This window comes from Oncorhynchus keta, chromosome 31, assembly GCF_023373465.1.
Source record: "Oncorhynchus keta strain PuntledgeMale-10-30-2019 chromosome 31, Oket_V2, whole genome shotgun sequence".
Classification (NCBI taxonomy): domain Eukaryota; kingdom Metazoa; phylum Chordata; class Actinopteri; order Salmoniformes; family Salmonidae; genus Oncorhynchus; species Oncorhynchus keta.
In genome coordinates this window covers 10,489,783-10,511,935 of record NC_068451.1, presented here as the reverse complement: position 1 = coordinate 10,511,935, position 22,153 = coordinate 10,489,783, and the positions used below count along the sequence as shown (strand labels likewise).

At 41.9% G+C, this 22,153-nt stretch overlaps 1 protein-coding gene across 12 annotated transcripts in view; it reads right to left on the bottom strand.

Moving 5' to 3' along the window:
• Positions 1-17,265: 17,265 nt before the first annotated feature.
• The window catches only part of LOC118364388 (DNA-binding protein SATB1-like), a 55,844-nt gene continuing 50,956 nt past the window's right edge, over positions 17,266-22,153 (bottom strand). For 11 of the 12 annotated variants that reach the window (XM_052489531.1, XM_052489534.1, XM_052489535.1 and 8 more), the window contains 3 exons: positions 20,940-21,149; positions 20,710-20,751; positions 17,266-19,288 (listed from right to left, as the gene is read on the bottom strand). In XM_052489531.1, coding sequence (XP_052345491.1) covers positions 18,701-19,288; positions 20,710-20,751; positions 20,940-21,149 — 840 coding nt within the window. In that variant the 3' untranslated portion in view covers positions 17,266-18,700. The remainder of the gene's footprint in view (positions 19,289-20,709; positions 20,752-20,939; positions 21,150-22,153) is intronic. The other variant, XM_052489539.1, reaches the window with a different exon arrangement.

The window sequence follows — 22,153 nt, the reverse complement described above, 5'->3', positions numbered from 1 at the left end:
CTTTTGTTTAAGGATCTTTCCTTCCGGTCCTTAGCATTTTGGAGTAAAAAACAGAGATAAACTGTTGATACTTATTTGAGACCACTGAAAACAATGAATAAAAAGCTTTTAACCATGCTGATACTATGCTATCACATTTAGAATGCAGATAAATTAGACCATCAGCTCATTTCTGTTCAGTGTACAGTATGTGTGTATGTGTGTTCAGTGGTACAGGGATGTGTGAAGGGATGCATGCACACGCATATACAGTTACTAGAGCATGTGTGCATGTGCAGTATTTGGGTCATTGAGGTTGGAACGGCTGTTGCAGATAGAAACTGAATGGTGTTAGTGGAGAGGAATATAGGGCAGTTTACAGGTTCTAGACGTGATATCGGTGCCCTTTTGTAACCAAAAACCATATAGACATACTGTATACGATCATCTCTTATCTTTCCACAAATAGTGAAATAGTCGCTATGATTGACAGCTACAGACCCAAGTCATAACTTGAAATGTCAGCTAATTGACCAAATTGTACCTGTTCCACGATTCCAAATGAAAGACAGGAGCACATTTACAAACAAAATCACAAAAAAGTGGCACCCTTGCAGAAGGCAGGTGCTATGCTGTATGTGTGAGTTTAAAAGGAAAATATATGCTGGTGTTTTGTGGACATGGGAAGCTGGCTGATGGGTGCATAAATAAGGCATGTTGGAACATCTGGTCTTTGTTGTGCGTTCAGCTTTTTCATGTCTTCAAAGAGCAACTCTGACGCATCGCTGACTACCACTCCTTGCTCCCGCTTCATTTTAGCACAGAATAATAAACCATCTTCAGGGAATTGCAGCGGCTCTCCCCTCTCCTTCTTCGTTTGGATACGCCACTGCCATGTTCCCCCATTTACGGCAACTTTATTTTTTACTTAGTTCATTTTAAATGTTTATACCTCAGGGAACACCAGTGTGTCACTGTAGTTGGTGGCCGTGTAGCTGCGAGCACAATTAAAATTCCCACACACTTCCGTCCTCATTCCCTGTATGCTCTTGCGCTGCTACAGTGGATGGCACCAAGACGGAAAGTTGTACATTTCTGATTATATGATGAATATATTTAGTCTGGAGGGGCCCTCTCAACACAATTAAGCACCCAGAACCCATAAATTAAACACATATAGGATTTCAAATAAGAATGATAAAAAATGAATCCACTTGACCAAGAGGGCCCTGTTCAACTTGTATATTCATTATGGCTGCCTGTAGGCCTAGTTAGTGCTGTGTTAAAACAGCACTGTCTTTTCTAAAGTCAAATGAAGTAGCTACGCGACACATTAGGCTGTTTTCCATCTTGCCACAGAAAAGTTGCTCCATTGTGGCAGTGGCACTCTGCGAGATGGCGACATACACGGTAATGTGTAATGTTATTATTTTAAGAATTCATTCACTTTCACACAAGGTAATTGAAAGACGACGACAGGCCTCTATTCCCTTGGAGAATGATAATTCAGTAATGGTTCAATGGTAGGAAATGTCGAGGCACAAAAGGCCTTTTTATGGCTTTACTGAAATCAGGTTGGGGAAGTAAATGCTGTGAATGTGAATGTGTGTGTGTGTGTGTGTGTGTGCGTGCGTGCGTGCGTGTGTGATGAGATCAGGTCTGTATTGTTAGACCATGTCCTGTCCAGGATGATGGCAATGCTATTTTGTGTGCAGAGAGTATGCATTTTTTTGTTTGGGTTCAAGCAGAGGTGTGAATTGCCAGGATATGGCATGTCTGTAAATGGTTGCCTCATCAGTAAAAAGTAAATAAATTGCCGACTGTACTGTACTTTACCTTCCGCATCTAATACTGTCAGGTTAGTGTAATTAAATGTTTACTGTTGACACTATTTTGTATAAAAGAAAGATGCAGAACAACTAGATGACTTTCATTCCCTTATTTAAAATATTGTATTTATCTATATACCACAATGATACAAACAAGCCCCCACTCCCTTTCTCTGTGAAGAAAACAAACAAAAAGTAGGTTTCCTTTCCACTCTCTAACCTACTGCAAAGCAAATCTCCATTGCAGAACGCAAATAATCAAAGTCAAATATACTTTGGCTAATGCAGTCCCCCCAAAATATGAAAAAATCAACCAATAGACCATGAATAATAGGCCTTTCTCTGATTACTGTTGATATTGATAGACTTTACAAACAACCTCTAATTGATTAGGTGTCACGAAATATATATACAACACATTTGAAAAAGAGGCTTTAGAAAAACATTGAAATCACCAAAACACGGTTACAACTAATAGTATGCACCCACAACACTTTACTAAACTATACTGCAATACTTAACTGGCCACAAGAGGCTCTGCTGCTAACTTTAAGACAATTGCATTCCCTCAGTTGAGTGCAATATTGTAGGCTTCAAATGGTTACAGATTTGACACAGGAAAATGAATTAAAGTGGAAGACTCTAAATAACTATGATACTGTGTTGGTGTTACCTGATGAGCTGATTTCAAGTCCGTGGATATGATTCTCTTTCTTCCATCTCACTAGGCATTGGCTTACTGAGTAGCACATCCCCATTCCCCTGAAAAATCCAAATGGAGCTGGTGTAAACGTTTTTACGCATTATGTGTAAAGGATGACAGCACGACTTCTGTCTACATGAATCTGAATATCAATTTGCTGCCTGCAGTGCAGTTTGAGAAAACAACAGACATAAATAAGTGCAATGTCTCAACTGCATCTGTGCCACACCATAATATAATACAATACACAAATAAAACCATTTGTAATTCTCAAATACTGAAAATGTTACCATACTTGCATAGTTATATAGAAAATGAAAGCAACAGGCACCAGTTCTCAACTGCATCCACACCTATTGAATATTTGATTGATTTATTTAACCTTTATTTAACCAGGTAGGCCAGCTGAGAACAAGTTCTCATTTACAACTGCGACCTGGCCAAGATAAAGCAAAGCAGTGCGACAAAAACAACAACGTACAGTCAATAACACAAAAGAAAAGACCAATTGAAAAAGATATGTAACGTTAGAAGAGTAGGGAGGTAGGCAATAAATAGGCACTAGAGGATAAAACAATTACAATTTAGCATTAATAGCAAATCAATATAACCCTTAGTGCCTGACCAGTGAAAATACAATTCATGTGTTTTGTTTTACCACAGGAAAAACAGCCTAGCAAAAATGCTTAACATGCTAAGCTGCATAGTTGGCGAAATACTAAAAACAAGTGCTAACGTTAACTTAGCTCCTGTTCAAAATTTAGGCTACTAGTATTATGATAAACATTCCATTCAGTTCATGTACAAATATAGCTTTCTAAACAAACAGAATTCCATCTTGATTTACAAATTACATTCACAATGAACATATTAGGCCTACACTACTTTTAAGTAGCCTAGAAACAGAACAATATTTACATACTTTTAATGTCAGAAGCCGATCAGAAAAACACACCTTCTTCAAATGGGAAATAGGCGGGAAAATAATGTTAAATGTTGACGTAACAGTTCACGGAAAATGGACTGAACCATTCTACAATTCTTGGTCGTCATATTTTCTTATACCAGTTCTGCTCAACTCAGATGACTTGCATTGATTTTTAGAAATGAATGATACACCAGCATAGTCATGGTAAATGAATAAAGCAATACCACAATAGAAGACGAATTCAGAAAAACAGTAACCCAAAGTGAACTAGCTCATTGGCCCATTCCAATATATACAAGATCACTCTGTTGAATCAAAATAAAAGCAGCAGTCTAGGTGTCATACCTGTTCCTGTTGTTCATAATAAGTAGGCCAGGGAAACAGCATTACCACATTGGAATGTATCTTTAAAATATACACTTATTCAGTCAAAGCAAAATCATACCCAAAACGTACCAATCAATAACACAGCACAGTTCCAGGACATAGTGTTAATGTGCTTCAAGTGGGTGAATTTATACAAAATTTTAATGTTTTTCTATACTATCTGTTTTCCTTCTTACGTCTTCCCTACTAATTGAGGCACCCTGAGAAACACTGACACAAACATTTGTTCCTACTACTTTAAAGTGGGGATGGAGAAATAGCGGCGGTCCTTGCACTAACCGTACATTCCTTGTTCGCTGTATTGTACATTTCTCACCAATACACATTTTCAAATGGTTATTAGCAGAGTATACATGATCCCAATTTTAATTCCAAGACGCTAGCAATTCTTTCAACAGAAAAAGTAGATTGGGCTGTTTTATTGTCACATTAAACTATATCGCACACCGTAATTTTAAAACTAAGTGGATAGTGCTAAAACAATGACATCATATCTGAATCCTGCCATATTTATGTACATTCCATTGACTACTACTTGCCTCACAAAAGTTACCAATGTCAAGACTTCCGCCGAAATCGGTTCCTCTCCTTGTTCGGGCGGCGTTCGGCGGTCGACGTCACCAGTCTTCTAGCCATCGCCGATCCACCTTTCCCTTTTGTCTTGTTTTCCCACACACCTGGTTTACATTTCCCTCATTACTTGTTGTGTATTTAACCCCCTGTTCCCCCCATGTCTGTGTGACTTGAGTGCGACGGGTCTTGTACCCATATTTTGTTATTTCTGGATGCCGTTGGTTTTGATAATTAAACTGCTCCTGTTATTACCCAATTCTGCTCTCCTGCGTCTGACTTCCCTGCCACCAGTTACGCACCCCTTACAACCATATAAAAGTGTCAGAGCTTTTTCCTTCAACCCTTTGGAGCAGAGACCGACAACAGAAAATGGATCGCATCATATGCATGAGTACAAAACCCCTGGTTTCATAGAATTACCTTGATTTAACTTTTCTGAACATCCAACCAACATATAAAGCCTTCATAACCAACCTTATCATAGGTGTAAACTACAGATTCCCGATAACAGTAATAAAGAGGGCTATACTATACCTGCACCTTACACGTTTTCCCTTGAAATCAACCATTAATTAGCTATAAACATTTCTCCTTTATTTCTAATTGGCTCGTATTTGTCAAGATACAGTTAAAGAGAATGCTTAATTAATTAAACATGAAAGTAACACCTTCCGTGAGTGTTTGAGAATACAGATGCCCCTCTGAAATCCTGCGCTTCCATCAGATTTGTTCTCTTTATCACGTTAATTAGCACCTCACTCCTGTCCCCTTTGCAAATGAGGAGGAGGTGAGGAGGTGAGGGATTTGATGACTTAAAATGCACAGAGCTAACGAGTTGTTCATCCCCTCCACAGCTGTTAAGACAATTTAAGCACTATACTCCTCTCCGCACTATGCGTCTACTCCGAAGGAGAGGAGCATAGTGCTGAAGGCCTCACAACTGTTATAACATCTTGGGAACCTGAGGAAGGCCTCGGGTAAGTCCAGAAATGGGCACAGTCTAATATCCACCTGTACATTATATTCATCGATACCTTACAATTCCGGAATTAGATCCAAAAATGTGTGCTTTTTTATAACTTATATGTCACTCTAGGAAAATTGTGAAAAAGTAATAATGAGTGAAGGCGGGTGTTAAGACCACTCACAAGCTTGATTATTTTCATGAGCTCTGTTAGACCGTGGTGCATGTTATAAGGCTGTATACCGGTGCATTGCAGCATTTCCCATCTGTCTCTATGTAAAGATGGTCAGAGAAGAGGAGTATCACACCTTCATACCTCATGCTATGTGGGTTGCCTGGTCCAGAGAAGAGCAGGTCAGAACACCTGGAATGGCAGATCCCTGTCGTAACATTAGCAGTAACTTATAATAATAATACACAGTCATTAATGGAAACCTACAGTATCTCAGGTGTGTCATATCTAGGCCTACTTAGTCCCCTATACTCTGCCACATCTAGGCCTACTCTGTCCCCTATACTCTGTCTACTAGGTCTACTCTGTCACATCTAAGCCTACTCTGCCCCCGTGGAAATCTAATTAGCATCATTTAAAAATCCCCATCAAAAATCCATCTGTTTAAGATAGAGATACAGTGCCTTGCGAAAGTATTCGGCCCCCTTGAACTTTGCGACCTTTTGCCACATTTCAGGCTTCAAACATAAAGATATAATACTGTATTTTTTTGTGAAGAATCAACAACAAGTGGGACACAATCATGAAGTGGAACGACATTTATTGGATATTTCAAACTTTTTTGACAAATCAAAAACTGAAAAATTGGGCGTGCAAAATTATTCAGCCCCTTTACTTTCAGTGCAGCAAACTCTCTCCAGAAGTTCAGTGGGGATCTCTGAATGATCCAATGTTGACCTAAATTACTAATGATGATAAATACAATCCACCTATGTGTAATCAAGTCTCCGTATAAATGCACCTGCACTGTGATAGTCTCAGAGGTCCGTTAAAAGCGCAGAGAGCATCATGAAGAACAAGGAACACACCAGGCAGGTCCGAGATACTGTTGTGGAGAAGTTTAAAGCCGGATTTGGATACAAAAAGATTTCCCAAGCTTTAAACATCCCAAGGAGCACTGTGCAAGCGATAATATTGAAATGGAAGGAGTATCAGACCACTGCAAATCTACCAAGACCTGGCCGTCCCTCTAAACTTTCAGCTCATACAAGGAGAAGACTGATCAGAGATGCAGCCAAGAGGCCCATGATCACTCTGGATGAACTGCAGAGATCTACAGCTGAGGTGGGAGACTATGTCCATAGGACAACAATCAGTCGTATATTGCACAAATCTGGCCTTTATGGAAGAGTGGCAAGAAGAAAGCCATTTCTTAAAGATATCCATAAAAAGTGGCGTTTAAAGTTTGCCACAAGCCACCTGGGAGACACACCAAACATGTGGAAGAAGGTGCTCTGGTCAGATTAAACCAAAATTGAACTTTTTGGCAACAATGCAAAACGTTATGTTTGGCGTAAAAGCAACACAGCTCATCACCCTGAACACACCATCCCCACTGTCAAACATGGTGGTGGCAGCATCATGGTTTGGGCCTGCTTTTCTTCAGCAGGGACAGGGACGATGGTTAAAATTGATGGGAAGATGGATGGAGCCAAATACAGGACCATTCTGGAAATGGAGTCTGCAAAAGACCTGAGACTGGGACGGAGATTTGTCTTCCAACAAGACAATGACCCAAAACATAAAGCAAAATCTACAATGGAATGGTTCAAAAATAAACATATCCAGGTGTTAGAATGGCCAAGTCAAAGTCCAGACCTGAATCCAATCGAGAATCTGTGGAAAGAACTGAAAAGTTCAAGGGGGCCGAATACTTTCGCAAGGCACTGTATCTGTTATTTTAATTGGCTACAGCTCAACTCACCTCATCCGCCGATATCAGTCATTTACATCTGCGGTGGAAGGTGGCAGAGATACAGCAGTGTTTGTCAGACCATGAGACATCCCAAAAATCGGTCTTCCACCGAAAACTTCTGTAGCTTCTGAACGGTTTGGGCTACAAACTAAATTAACCCCTCTATGGAAAGACGAGACTTTCTATGACCCCCCACAAGTGTCACAGGACTCGTTTGAAGTCGCTACCGTCGATGTGCCAACTTCTGTCTGTAGCCTCCGAACAGTTTGGGCTACTAATATGACTCCACCATTAGAACACATTTGACTCTACAACACTAAACATTCTTATATCGCTCAGATATAGGACAGATGCTTCAAAACATATTTCCTTTTGAGCATTTTTTTACCATGTATGAATATGTTATTCAATATGTTTCTATGGGCTAATAGCAGTAAGGACAAATTCAATCTCATCAACTAAGTTTTACAGGGGTCCTAAAATACAAAGAGAAATAGCCAAATGATCCTTAGCATGACCATCTTAAAACAATTCCATATGTTAGCTTAGTAGAAACCTGTGAACTCAATGTAAAATCAAAAAAACATTTATTTATGTTAATTAAAAGTTGGGCGAAAGACAAAACGGCCATACGTTGATGATGTTTGCAAATATTATACATTTTTATACGTTGATTCAACGACATCACATAGATTATTTGGGTTGAAATGACATGGAAACAATGTGGATTCTAGCAGTTCTGGCCCAGTGGGTCATCACTCTTTCCCCTGAAAAATAAAATCCCCAGTAAAACACATCATGTCAATGTTGGTTTACAAAATAACCTCAACTTTGAATATATTAACTGTAATTCATTGAACAAGTGGTGACACACTACAGTTAGATAATGAAGCGATGGCGGTGAATTGTGATGTGACTTTTTGTGTGGAGTCTGTTTTGGTCACTGCCTAAGTGGAGCCATCGAAACGAGTGGTTACTGTCGAGTGGTGTTGTTCATCGATGAGTTATTGCTTTAAAATGGAAGCGGGGAGGCAGGTTTAGAAAAGGAAAATGGGTTCAACGAGTACTTCAAACAACAAGAGGCCACTTGAGCTAAATTCCTAGAATATGAACAACAGGCCACAGACTCTGTAAATAGGGAGGATTTTGTTGTTCCGTGTAATGGTCTCCCTCCCCGGGTGAACAGTAAGTACTGTGAGGTTGTTTGCCTTTAGAGACGAGAACCACAGGTAGATTGATCCTCCCATCCCATGGTTTGTGGGTACAATAACCTACTGACCAGAGCCTATCCTCTTAAAGAGACATGTACACAATGATGAGTGTACTGTATAGTGGGCTGCATGTATGCAGCGTGAGGTGTACACATACAATTGTGTATCAAGTCAACTTCCTCATGTTAATAGAAAATGTGTTGTTTATAGACTTATAGAAGTGGCTATGGGGGGTCTTTCAACTGTGTATTTGATGGGGAACATTTTAATATTGACTGATTGACAAGGTGCTTGGACTTAAACAGTAGGTGCTTGGAGTTATTGTATTCAATGTATACAATACAGGCTTTGGCATTGTGAGAACTGAGGTAAGTTAGTGCAGCTAAGCTCTAGGCTTCAGTGGTCATTCAGTTAATCCACATCTGGAATGCAAGGTCTACACACTAAACTGTTGATGCATCAGATAAGACACTTCACTTTCACATTGATTTTGACCAAGTCTTTGAAGACAAGCTGCAGTTTATTTTTGATGCTCCAGACATGTATCTGTCCATTGCTCCAAGTCTCGCACAACAAACATGAATTGTTAACACAGAGGTGAATAGCCTCAGTGCAAAGAAAGCATGGCTAGGCTGTTATGACTGCTTCACTTTTCACACAAAAGTTGTTTTGGCTGGGAGCAGAGAGGGTGATAAAGAACGAGATGTGTCTGTCTGTCCCGACGATAAACCCCAATATTGTAACAGGGATCAGTCAAAGACTATATATAACTTGCCAATGACCTACATTTTCTCGTCCTTGTCCTTGTCCTTGTCTCATCGCGCACCAGTGACTCCTGTGGCGGGCCGGGTGCAGTGCGAGCTAACCAAGGTTTCCAGGTGCATGGTGTACCCTCTGACACATTGGTGCGGCTGGATTCTGGGTTGGATGCGCCCTGTGTTAAGAAGCAGTACGGCTGGTTGGCTTGTGTATCGGAGGACGCATGACTTTCAACCTTCGTCTCTCCCGAGTCCGTACGGGAGTTGTAGCGATGAGACAAGATAGTAGCTACTACAACAATTGGATACTACGAAATTGGGGAGAAAAAGGTGTAAAAATTCAAATAAAAATAAATAAAAAATAAAATAAAAATGGACACTTACCACGCAGCGTATTGGTCCGATCTCTCATACTCCTCGTCAGAGGAGGACGAATCCCGTTACACCTATAACCTGTGTTTCCTGCAAACACTATTATATCCATAAATGGGACCTTTATGTTACCTTTTTGAATGACATTTCATTAATATGTTCAGTGTATAAACTACTCACTGAATTATATCTTTCTGTTGTCCTTGAGGAAAGACCAAATTTGAGCTCATTTTAATGGGGCATTTTTTTAGCCTAGTCGTCACTGTATACCACTGAAACTAGTCCTTCAGTGGACTTCACTAAGTTATAGCAATGCCATCTGAGTGAAAACATGTTTAGCGCATACTGAAAAGAACATTTAAACATGATAATAAAATGTATTATGATAATATGGAGCCGTGTGCCAGTTTTTCTAAGAATTCCCATGCATATTCATGTAAGTGTGATGTTGCTCAAATGAATGTGTTCAGAAAGATGCTTCAATCCCCCTGAGCTGGTCCTATGTTTAATCTGCTCTGCTAAAAACTGGAGGGCAAAGGGCAAGAGCACAGCGGGGAAAAGCAACGTGGCGATTCATGTTATTAATTCTCAAACCCTAACCTTCTGTTTCCGCTCCTTCAATTCGGGAATTCAAAAACAACATCTAAAACATTTTGGCTTTGCCAAATGATTCAGCAGGAGAGGGATAACTTCCTGATTTACACTGGGCGATTCCGCAGAGATCGCTATCATTAGAATAACTTTATTAGGCTTTCTGCTGCATTTCCTGTTTGATTTACTGCGCAGTCCCAGGGGCTGTGTGGGTAGACTGCTGAGCCAAGGAGGACTCCTCTGCACGAGGCAGACCTGGCTGCCATTGTTGTGCAGCAACCTGAGTATAACGTCCCTATTAATCTGGAGTTAAACGTTGCAGAAACATTACCAATCCTTAACCGATAAATCAGCACCACCGGGCCTTTAAATACAGCACATGCATGACCTGGTGTGTAAACGGTGTGTTGATAAATGATCATCCTCCACTTAGATCCTACTGCACTCCTCCCTGGCTTCCCCCGTTACTGCCTACAACAACATATCCTCTGCTGTTTTCAAGGAACAAAAGAGCATTGATGGGTTAATGAACCGCATGATGGGTTGGATATCTACATCTTAAAATAGCTTTCAGTACATCAACAAATGATCGACAGAACAGGGCAATGCCAGACCCACATTGGGTGCAAGTGACACAAAACTCCCTCGAAAACAGGTTTAAATAAGGTGACAACTATATCTGCCTCATTCCCAAAACTGTAAGGCCATAGAGGGAAAGTGGAAGAAGCCATGTTGGGAATATGTGTACTCAACGTAAAGTGTTTCCTCACAGTACTTATATAGCCCACTAACTTCTTACATAGCTAATGGCAGTAGTCGAGGCCTGAGGTAAAGACGCCACTGAATCATCAGACTCTCCATTGTAATTGTGAATACATTGTGTCTATGTTTTATCTGTTATCTGTCAATAAAATAACATCAGAGAATGTGACATCTGTCAATAAAATGCTGTGGGGGGCTTACAGGTGTAGGATCTTAATTTGAGCCAGTTTGCTACAGCAGGAAAATAATCCTGCAGAAACAGGAAATGTGAATTATTATGTGGATTATAATGAAGAGAGAGGAAATGTTGCAGTCTTAAACCTAATTTCATGTAATTCATTGTGCCATGAGGCGGACAGAACATTTAGCCGTTTTAAAGCTAATTTCCTGCAATTCCCCCCTAAAAATGCTATGGGGTGGAGAGAAAATGTTTCATGCAATTCTACACATTTTGCCATGAATTACGCAATGTTCATATGATATCTGAGTAAAAGTGATGAAACAAATCTATGTGGGCCACCTGGAGGTCAGGGCCATTCGTCAAGTGCCCTGCATGCCTGGTCGATAATTTGACCATGATTACTACAAGTTTAGAAGCTGGCTAGACTAATTTACCAATATAAAAATGTTTTGCTGACATGGGCTAATTGAGTGACTGTCAGTGACTGACATAACAAGGGAAAAACTTCTGATAAACAACAAATATTGAAATTGCACCTTGTGTATTCTAGTACACAAACTCGCAACAATAAGTTGAAACCTCAAGTGAGTTAAGGGTCCACCAAGCGGCCGGGGGCCCTAAGCGACCGCTTATGCCACTTATGCCTGGGACCGGCCCTGTGTATTATACTGCCACCATAATAGAACAAATCTAACAAACTCTGAAGCTGAGACAAACGAGAGCCCCCGGTCAACACCAGTGAGAATGGAGTTGGAGAATAGGTTGGAGATAGCTTGGGACTACACAGGATAGACCCGTGTTAAGGATGTGAGGATATTAAGGCTTCTCATAGGTCAGTCAAGTCAAACAACTGTTTAAACTGTGTGTACTTGAGTAAGTGTGAGGTACACCTTCTGTCTGTCTACTATATGTACCAGGGCTGGGGTCAATTTGGAATTTCTGAATTTAATTCAATTCAAACCATTTAATTGGCCACTCCCTACATGAAGCAGAATTTGAATGGAATCAGGCGATGGCAATTTCCTCCTTTTAGGAAGTTGAGCTCTGTCTGACATTTCCACCTGACCTAATGAAAGCGCCCCTGGCCCAGCTGAGTAAGTGGCAATGAATTAAAGGATTATTCCACCAACTCCATGGGCCTTTTCTACAGCCACTCCGGAAATGTGTTAAATTCCACACTCCTCAAAAAAGGCTCATTGCTCCCCGTCCTCTGTCATCTCAGGGAGAGGAATTAGTTGGGCAACTGGCCGGATATATGTCCGGTTCTTCACCTGGATCTCCATTTATCTAACACGACCATCGGTCCCAGGCATGGTCTTAGTGATACAGCCCACCGGCCAGGAGGCTCGAGGCAGCTGAGGGTCCACCATCATTACTACTTGGCCAGTTTCCAGGCTGGCCATTTCTCTCCGCCATTTCCCTCTGTGCTGTAGACTTGGTAGGTAATCCCGAATGAATCGGGCCCAAAAATGGTCAACTAAGATCTGGCTGTGTCGCCACCGGCGTCTGCCAACGAGGTTGGTATCAGCATACAAGGCTTGAGGAAGTGACGCATCTCGGCGTCCCAACAAGAGCATATTCGGTGTAACCGGATCGGGGTCACGATGTCTGCAGAGAGATATCCCAAGGGTTTGGAGTTCAGTATCCCTTCCACCTCTATCAGGACGGTCCTCAAGACAGTTTCAGTGACAGTTTGGTCCCCTAGTACGACCTGTAAGGCCGTCTTTACAGATTTGATCTCTCGCTCCCATGTTTCTCCAAAATGAGGAGCTCCTGAAGAGTGAAATTTGAATGACATTTGTTGGTCCATCAGCTGATCCTGGAGGCTGGGTTCCATGGCTTGGAAGGCTTCCTCCAACCTGGCTTCTCCTGCCTTGAAGTTCGTACCTCTGTCAGCCAGGATCTCGTAGGGTTTCCCCCGTCCGGAGATAAACCGCCGTAGGGCCATGAGGAAGGCTTCAGTATCCAAACTCTCCAGTAGGTCCAGGTGGACACATCTAGTTGTCAAACACTTGAATAGAATGCCCCAGCGCTTTTCCACACGACGACCTAGCTTGATCATCAAGGGGCCAAAGCAATCTACTCCTGTTGACCAGAAGGGTGGTTTAAGGAGGCGCAAGCGAGCAGGGGGTAAATCTGCCATTTTGGGCAACGTGGATCCAGCCCGCCATCTCTCAAATTCTACGCAGGCATATTGGTGCTTATGAATGGCTCCTTGTCCTCCAATTATCCAGTACTTCCACCTCATCTCCCCATAGACCCTCTCTGGCCCTGGGTGGAGAAGCCTCTCACCAGAACTCTTAATGAGGAGCCTGGTAAGAGGGTGTCTGGAGTCAAGGATAATTGGGTGGATAGCAGAGAGAGAGAAAAGACGGCTCTCCTTAGCAACTTCCTTACCGGCTTTCAGATCTTTTAACTCCTCAGGGAAGCTAACTACTTTTGCTCGCTGGAGTCTCGTTCCATATCTCACCATATTAACCGGAGCAGTGTGGTGTAGGAAGGCAGTAAACAAATCTCATGAAACATAGCTTTGATGTCTCCACTGATGGCTGTAGAGTGCTGCCGGAACTGGAGAAGGACACCGAGCAAGGAAGGACCCAAGGTTGGTCTGGGGAGTAGACAGTCATTCAGGCTTTAACCATCAGCTTGGAATGAACAGTTGAAGACAAGTCTGTACTTCTCACCGTGTTGCTGGATAACATGGTGAGGGAGATACCAGGATTCACGTAGTGCGTTTCCCCCTTCATGAGCTGTTACTTTAGTGACATAGGCTGCCTTCACAGGCTTATGAATCTCTCGGTTATGAACTTCTGAAAGCTCAGGATTCTTCACCAGGCATCGCTCCGTTCCACGCAGTAGTGGGAGTACAGCCCGTGTCGTGGTTGCCAGAGGAAGATGGTTGGGCACCCATAGCAGTGGGGTCGCATACCTGTGAACGCCATCCATTTCAGTGGTGGTGGTGCTCTTCTCCAGGAGGTCTAATGCATAGGAGTCATATTTCGAGCGAGTGACCTCCTGTAGCTTCCTGTTGGAGAAGGTGTCCATCTTCCAGAGCATCTCAACATTCAGAAGGAGGTCAGTGGCTGCACAGGGGGATGGATCTGGATTGCTTCTGGTGAAGAGGACTTTCTGTGACTATACAGCTTGGGTGGAGAGAATAAGATGGGCTGGACCTTGCACAGCCCAACCCAAGGTTGTATGGACAGCAATGGGCCCTCCTTCCCCGAAGGAGAATAAATAAACAAGGTTTTTCAGTTTTTAATTTTTAATATATTTGCTAACATTTCTCAAATGTGGAAAAGGGGAAGGAGTCGGAAAACTTCCTGAATGCCCTGTACATGGGACAGCGGTGTTGGCTGAGTCTTGAAAATGGGCTCAGGTGCATCCTATTTCCACTGATCATCTTTGAAATGTTTTTACATGTCAGAGCAAAAACCAAGTCATGAGGTCGAAGGAATTGTCCATAGAGCTCAGAGACAGGCCTTTGTCAAGGCACAGATCTGGGGAAGGGTATCAAAACATGTCTTCAGCATTGAAGGTCCCCAAGATCATAGTGACCGCTAGCATCCTTAAATGGAAGAAATTTGGAAACACCAAGACACCTCCTAGCCCAGCCAAACTGAGCAATCGGGGGGGGCTTTTGCTCAGTCGGACAGAGTTCCAGAGTTCCTCTGTGGGGACCTAAAGGACTCTCAGACCATGAGAAACAAGATTCTCTGCTCTGATGAAACCAAGATTGAACTATTTGGCCTGAATGCCAAGCTTCACACCTGGAGGAAACCTGGCACCATCCCTACTGTGGAGCATGGTGGTAGCATCATCATGCTGTGGGGATGTTTTTCAGCAGCAGGGTCTGGGAAACTAGTCAGGATCGAGGCAAAGATGACTGGAGCAAAGTACAAAGAGATCCTTGATGAAAACCTGCTCCAGAGCGCTCAAGACCTCAGACTGGGGCAAAGGTTCACCTTCCATCAGGACAACAACCCTAAACACACAGCCAAGACAATGCAGGAGTGGCTTCGGGACAAGTCTTTGAATGTCCATGAGTAGCCCAGCCAGAAACGGACTTCAACCAGATCAAACATCTCTGGAGAGACCTGAAATTAGCTGTGCAGCGAAGCTCCCCATCCAACCTGACAGAGCTTGAGAGGATCTGCAGAGAAGAATGGGTGAAACTCCCCAAATGCTGGTATGCTAAGCTTGTAGTGTCATACCCAAGAAGACTCAAGGCTGTAATCGCTGCCAAAGGTTCTTCAACAAAGTGCTGAGCAAAGGGTCTGAATACTTATCTAAATGTGATATTTCAGTTGACATTTTGAATACATTTGCTAAAATTTCTAAAAACCTGTTTTTGCTTTGTAATTATGGGGTATTGTGTGTAGATTTATGAGGGAAAACAACGATTTAATACATTTTAGAATAAGTAAAAAAATGTGGAAAAAGTCAAGGGGTCTAAATACTTTCCGAATCCACTGTATATAGAGACACACTTCCCATTTATTTTCTACTGCTGTATATATACTCCTGTACATATCATTTATAGTATATATTTTCAGTTTATATACGCATAGATTACGTTTGGATGACTGATACAGTGTTATTTGGGTTGTTAATTGGATTCATTTTGACATTTCCTGATTTCTTGTTTTTAGTTTTTGATTATTTATCTACTTGCTTGACGTTTTAATGCACTGTTAGGAGCTAGTGACACAAGCATTTCACTGCACCTGCTATAACATCTGCTAAACTGTGTAAATGACCAATAAAGTTTGATTTGATAATACACATACCATTTCAGATATTAGTTTGATTATAACTTAAAAGATGCAAAACAGTATTTTTCTTTGTCATGGGATGTAAGTTAACGTTCCCTTCCATGCTGCAGTGTTTGATCTAATGCATTCTGGGAAATGTATTTTTTCTGACATTTTTAAACATATTTTTAAGGGAATTATGAATTATTATAGACAACCCACAACATGATCTTAGAATATTTCCAGACAAGTGTATTTAAAATTATTTTACAAGAATGAGTTTTAAAAATGAAATGTTTCAACCTTATGCTACATGTTATTGGTAACCATACATTATGTCAAAATACACATTTCTATGGTGACAAATGAGCCATTTGAATTTAATTGAATCTAATTCAATTCTATTTCCTTTCATTCAATTCAAATTTTGCTTCATGTGGGGTGTTGGCCAATTCAAATTAAATTCAAATTCAAGATTCTAATTGGAATTAGAGCCATTTGTAACACAATTCGGATTTGACCCCAACCCTGGTATGTACACTCTTAGAAAAAAGGGGGACAGCCGAAGAACCCTTTAAGTTCTAGATAGCACCTTTTCTTCTAAGAGTGTACAGTGTATGTTAAACTACTGTGACCCTTTCCCCTTGAATTATAAATAACCTAAAGTGCTCAAGACCTCAAATCTCCGGTGATTGAAGCCCTTAGAATCAATCCCCTTGTGTGAAAATCCCCTTATGTGAATATGAGATTCAAGCATCTGTGCATTTCTCCTCCTTTGCTTCAAACACACACAATGTTACACTGGCCTTTATTTTGAAAAGGGAAAAAAAGAGCAAAACCTTGAGGGAATCCAGCCCAGACTGGCTGGCACATATCTGAGGGTGTTAACAGGTAAAGGTCATTTCTGTGTGGAGCAGACAGACACCTGAGTTCACCTGGGGTTCAGGGAGAGGTCAGGGAACCTGTGCTGTTTTGATACGTTATCTCCCTGTAGAGGGCTTCGTTAGCACAGGAATTAACACCCCACTTGTATTTATTGTTCAGGTCTCACAGCTACTTCAGATTCTCAGGAGAGTATCAAGATAAAAGATGCAAGAGTGGAGCTCATGTACAGTGGTTTTCAAAGGTACTGGATATGCACATATTGTTAAAAGTGTTAACTTTTGCATAGAAATAAAAAAAGGACAATTATAAATTGTGATACTTACAAGTATTACACTTTTTAGGATAAAAAATAACTAATTTGACTGAAGAGTCATTATATGTTGTTACATACTGTTGAATATGGTAAGTGAAACCTTGTTCTATAGGTGCAAGTAGAGTGGTCACATGAATGGCAAGAATCTGGGGTACAATACAAACAGTTTAATTGTGTAATTAACAATAAAGAATCACTCCTAGTTAGACAATTTCTGCATAAAGAAACCGAGGAACACTTATAAAACAGTCAGTTTTATGTAAAATGTATACAGGATATTTATACAGGAATAGCTTGAATTGGATTGTTAACCAAAGGAAGACACATTGCAGACATCGATATTCACACAGATTGCATATGTTTTTCTCTCTAAGGTGTTCTATAGGTTAGTAATTTACCTATGCTTATTTGCATGATAGTAAAAATTGCATACAACATTAATTGTGAAGCTTGTAGCATGAGTTGCTTGACATACAGCACTTTTATAGGCAACCTTTAAAGCACATTGTCCATTTAAAACGTTAAGACACTTTTTGTTTTTACTGCCCATCAAAATTACATTTATAAATAGAAAAGGATCAGTGAAAAAAAGAAAAAAAGCTCTATGTAACAAACTTTCCAAAAAAGTAATTACATCAGAAACACTGCATGAACTGCAAATAAATAATGTAGAAGACAACAAAAAACAGAGTTTGTGATTCACATTTTTAAACTGTGTGGCTGATTCAAAAAGTTACAGTGACAAAGGTTTTGCAAAATAATCTAATCGGCAGTGCCATATAGTACAAGGCATTTATTGGCATAGTTTCTTTAAGACTGTATTTTTTTTTACAGTTAATATAATGTCTATATATATATTTATATTTCTTCCTAACAAATAATATGTAACGATTGAGCTATTCTCGGCGACGCACTTGGGGTGCGTTTTGGGTTCCAGAGTTTGAGTGATCCGTAATCACTGTCATGTTTTTCGCTTTTTCAAAGAATAACTAATTTGCCAGCAGGCTTCCAGACGTAGTACCTCATCATTAAGACCTTGTCATCCACTTGGTCCTCGATTTCATATGCATTTGAAAAAGTCCAGTTAACACCACATACGTAAACACCTCCTATCCTATCAAACTCCATGGGGGCTTTTTATTATAATATCAGTAGCTCAAAAAGAAAGGAAATCAGTGTAAAACGACAGACATTAAGTGCAGTCAGCAAATATCCACGGCAACATACTTCAAATATTTTTTTGTGCAGATTATTTAAATGATGCATCAGTCTTTACAGTGAATAATACAAGTTTTACAAAATCAGAAAAAGCAATACTTATTCGTATTACTGTAGTCTGTGGAAATGGAGGGTTTCCAGCGTGAGAATGCTAGCGTTGCGTAGCCTTTCAGTCTGCATTGATATATAAACGCTAATTGTACGCATAGAGTCCAGACTCTGCATTGATAAAAACACTACTATTTTCCCTCGCAGCGGCCGCACTGCGCTAGCCAGACCATTACCCTTTAGCATTGCATTCAGTCTCTGTGTGTATAGCAACACTACTCTTTTAGCACAGTGTTCAGACTGGGGGATGCTCTCTCTACTCCTTGGCCTCGTGGTCAGATTCTGAGAGGGCTTCAGAGCGGGCCAGGTGCTCCTCAATCTTGATGGAGAAGATGGTGCTGTTGGTCTGTGTGCTCTCTTCCAGCTCCTTCAGCAGCTCGGCGCTGCCCTCCCTGAATTCCGACAGTTCCTCCTCGAAGGCAGGGCTGCTGCTACTGCTGTTGCTGGGTTCCTTGGGCGGCTTGGCCGGGTGGTTGACGTAGAAGCGCTGGTTCTGGAAGAACTTGATGATGGTGAGCTTGGGTAGGTCCAGCTGGGCCGATAGGGTGTGGATGGCCTCCTCGTCTGGGTACATCCCCACGTCCTGGATGAAGCTCTGCAGAATGCCTAGGGCCTCTTGGGAGATCTTGCCCCCGCCGGAGCGAGCCTTGGTGCCTCCGCCACCGCGGCCCTCGTCCTCTGTCTCTGCCGGGGAAGCGGTGGAGGGCTGGCGAGGGGGCAGCCGGGGGCCCATGGGTGGTTGCTGCTGCTGTTGCATGGGCTGCTGGGACAGTGGAGGCTGGGAGGGGTGCTGGAGGGACATGGGGGGCTGGTGCTGCTGCTGTGGCGGTTGATGGGTCTGAGACTGTGGTGGGAAAAGGGGGGGTGGGGGGGGCAAGAGACAGGATGTTATCAGTGAACACTTATCGGCGACTTAATAACGCCTTTCATTCAAATCAATTGAGTTGTGTAGAATGGGCCCACTGTGTACAGAACAGGCGCTCCGCTGGAGGAATTTCCATGTAATATCTTATTGAATGTAATCAGTTCTGGGGATTCTTTTTCATGCGGAAATTGTGTCTTTCGTTGTGGGGTAGATGCACCAGTACTCACATACAAACCTGCACGCGCACACACACACACATGACACACACGCATGCAAACACGTAGAAAGACACTGAGACGCCGAGAATTCACACGGAAACTGTCCATTCTGGTTGGTACTGTCGAGCTTATCAGGCCCCATTCAAAATATATTGCCAGACCACGATAAACAGACTCAATGTGTGTACAATTCAAAACGCGATCGCCGCCGATTGCCATGGGTGTGAGAATGCTAACGCTGGCTTTGCTTTGCCGTCAGTGTAAACACATGACACATTACTCCTAAAATGTCTCATTGTTTGCATGGAGAGAGGGTTGAGTGGGCAACTCGTGCTCTCTATTGACCACACAACAGTTTGTTTCTCCCCTGAGTCAGACACACTCCAATTGGAGTTTGGTAATGAAGTTTAGAAAACACAGCACTTTACAGATAGCTTACCGGCCAGCTGCACATATTCACTCAAAGATCAAATTTTACACTAGAACACACACATATAGCGAGCTTCAATAAAGGAAGCTTCTCTCCACGTCTGTGAATCACTGCATTGCAACAGGTCTCTCTTGAGAACAAGCTTTTTAATCAGTCGACTGACCTGAGTTGACAGAGGTTCAAGTGTAAGTAGTTCCTCTATGCATCACAGTACTGAGACATTTTACTGGAAGCCAAAACATTTCTATTTCCTTAGTGATTAACCTTTCTGCGAAGTATCCCAAATTGGTCATTTCTTTTCATTTTTTAAAATCTGATATTAGGCTCGAAAAATATGATTATGTTATTTCTACACTGGTGCTTTTACATAGAACTGGCCATAAGTTTCTGGCTAACAAAATAACTGATCAGCCATTCAGCTGCCACTATGTTTAATTTAAGTATTTATGTTTATAATTCACAATTTTAAAAGTTTAAAGTGTGTCTCAGGTTTTTGTGTTAATTTGCAAACTGCCTTTTAAAAAGAAAACTTAGATAAGTTCAAAGTAAGAGTAAATTTTAAAAGTATTTCATTAAAAACACAAACTTTGACTTTTACTATGTTTGTGATTAATAGAGATCGTTTGTAGAAATGTCCCCTTACTGCTGGTTATTATGAACACCAGATAATTACAATGTAAAACTAAGGGATAATACTGGTTGCTTATTTGAAATCACAACATAAATGAAAGAATACAAATTCTCTCTCTCACCTGTAGTGGGTCTGTGTGGGACATATACATCAGAGTTGGGTTCTGTGGGTACAGACATCAGAGTTGGTGTCTGTGCTTTTGTGTGTATCTCCTCTCATCTTCAATGGATGTGTATGCGTGTCCACTGCACATATGTACGTGTGTGTATGTGTGTATGTACATGTCTATGTGTATTTATACGCTTGTGTGTGTGCATGTATGTATTAATGTGCACGTCTTTGCCTCCTCACCTGCATGGGGTCTGTGGACATGTGCATTGTGTGCGGGGGCCGGTCGGCGTGGTGCTGCTGCTGGCCGGCCGTGCTCTCCTGTTCGTAGATGGCGTCACGCTCTGCCTGGGCCAAGCTCAGGAAGCGGCGGATCATGGACAGGTTCTCCCACAGCGTACGGTTCTCCGGGCTGGGGTCCTCCTTCCAGCGCAGAAGCTCACACAGCCAGCCCTTTACCGAAAGGAAACGAGAGAGAGTTTTAGCCTAACCCTCCACTTTAACTTTACACTTTATACATTTTAGCCCATTGCTGTAACATGCCAATATAATACAATTCCAAAGGCAGCAAAAGAACACATTCTGGGACCATTAGGTATGATAACATACACATGTATGTAGTATTCATAGTATGTAGCACAAAATGAAGGACCCATTTAACAGTTTACAGGAAACATTATACTCTAGCCCAGCAGAGGGCCATGAGAGATGGGACTGTGGGACATAGAGGACTGTAGCTACACAATATTAATTTACACAGAGCATGTATCTGAGAAGCCCCAGTCAAAGGCAGCTTGTGTGTGTGACTGTGTGGGTGCAGCTGAGCGGTACAGTACGGTAGAGACGGAGCCCATCTATGGAGCTCTGTGATTAGGTCCTGTGACTCAGTTATACAGCACTGGATGTGGAGGGAACTCAACTGGGCCGTGTGAGGGCAGGGCAGGGGGGTGATCACCATGACAGAACTGAAGCAGAGGGTGAGAGAAAATAGTGTGAGATGAAGAGTAGAGAACGAGGGAGCCAGCTAGAGACATTATTGTTATGGTTTAGAGAGCATGTGAAAGAGAGAGAGAGAGAGAGAGAGAGAGAGAGAGAGAGAGAGAGAGAGAGAGAGAGAGAGAGAGAGAGAGAGAGAGAGAGAGAGAGAGAGAGAGAGAGAGAGAGAGAGAGAGAGAGAGACAGAGAGAGAGAGAGAAAGGAAGAGAGACAGAGAGAGAGAGACAGAGAGAGAGGGAGAGAGAGAGAGATAAAGAGAGAGAGAGAGCGAGAGGGAGAAAGAGACACAGAGAAAGGAAGGAAGAGAAACAGACAGAAAAATAGGGAATTTTAAATGACCGTGGCTAAAAGAGAGCTGTAACGGGTGAGAAGGCAGAAGGAGGGAGGGAAGGAGGGAAAGCAGCTTCATTGAAGGAGGGTGAGAATGTAAGTGTGTGTGAGAGAGAGAGAAAGAGAGAGAG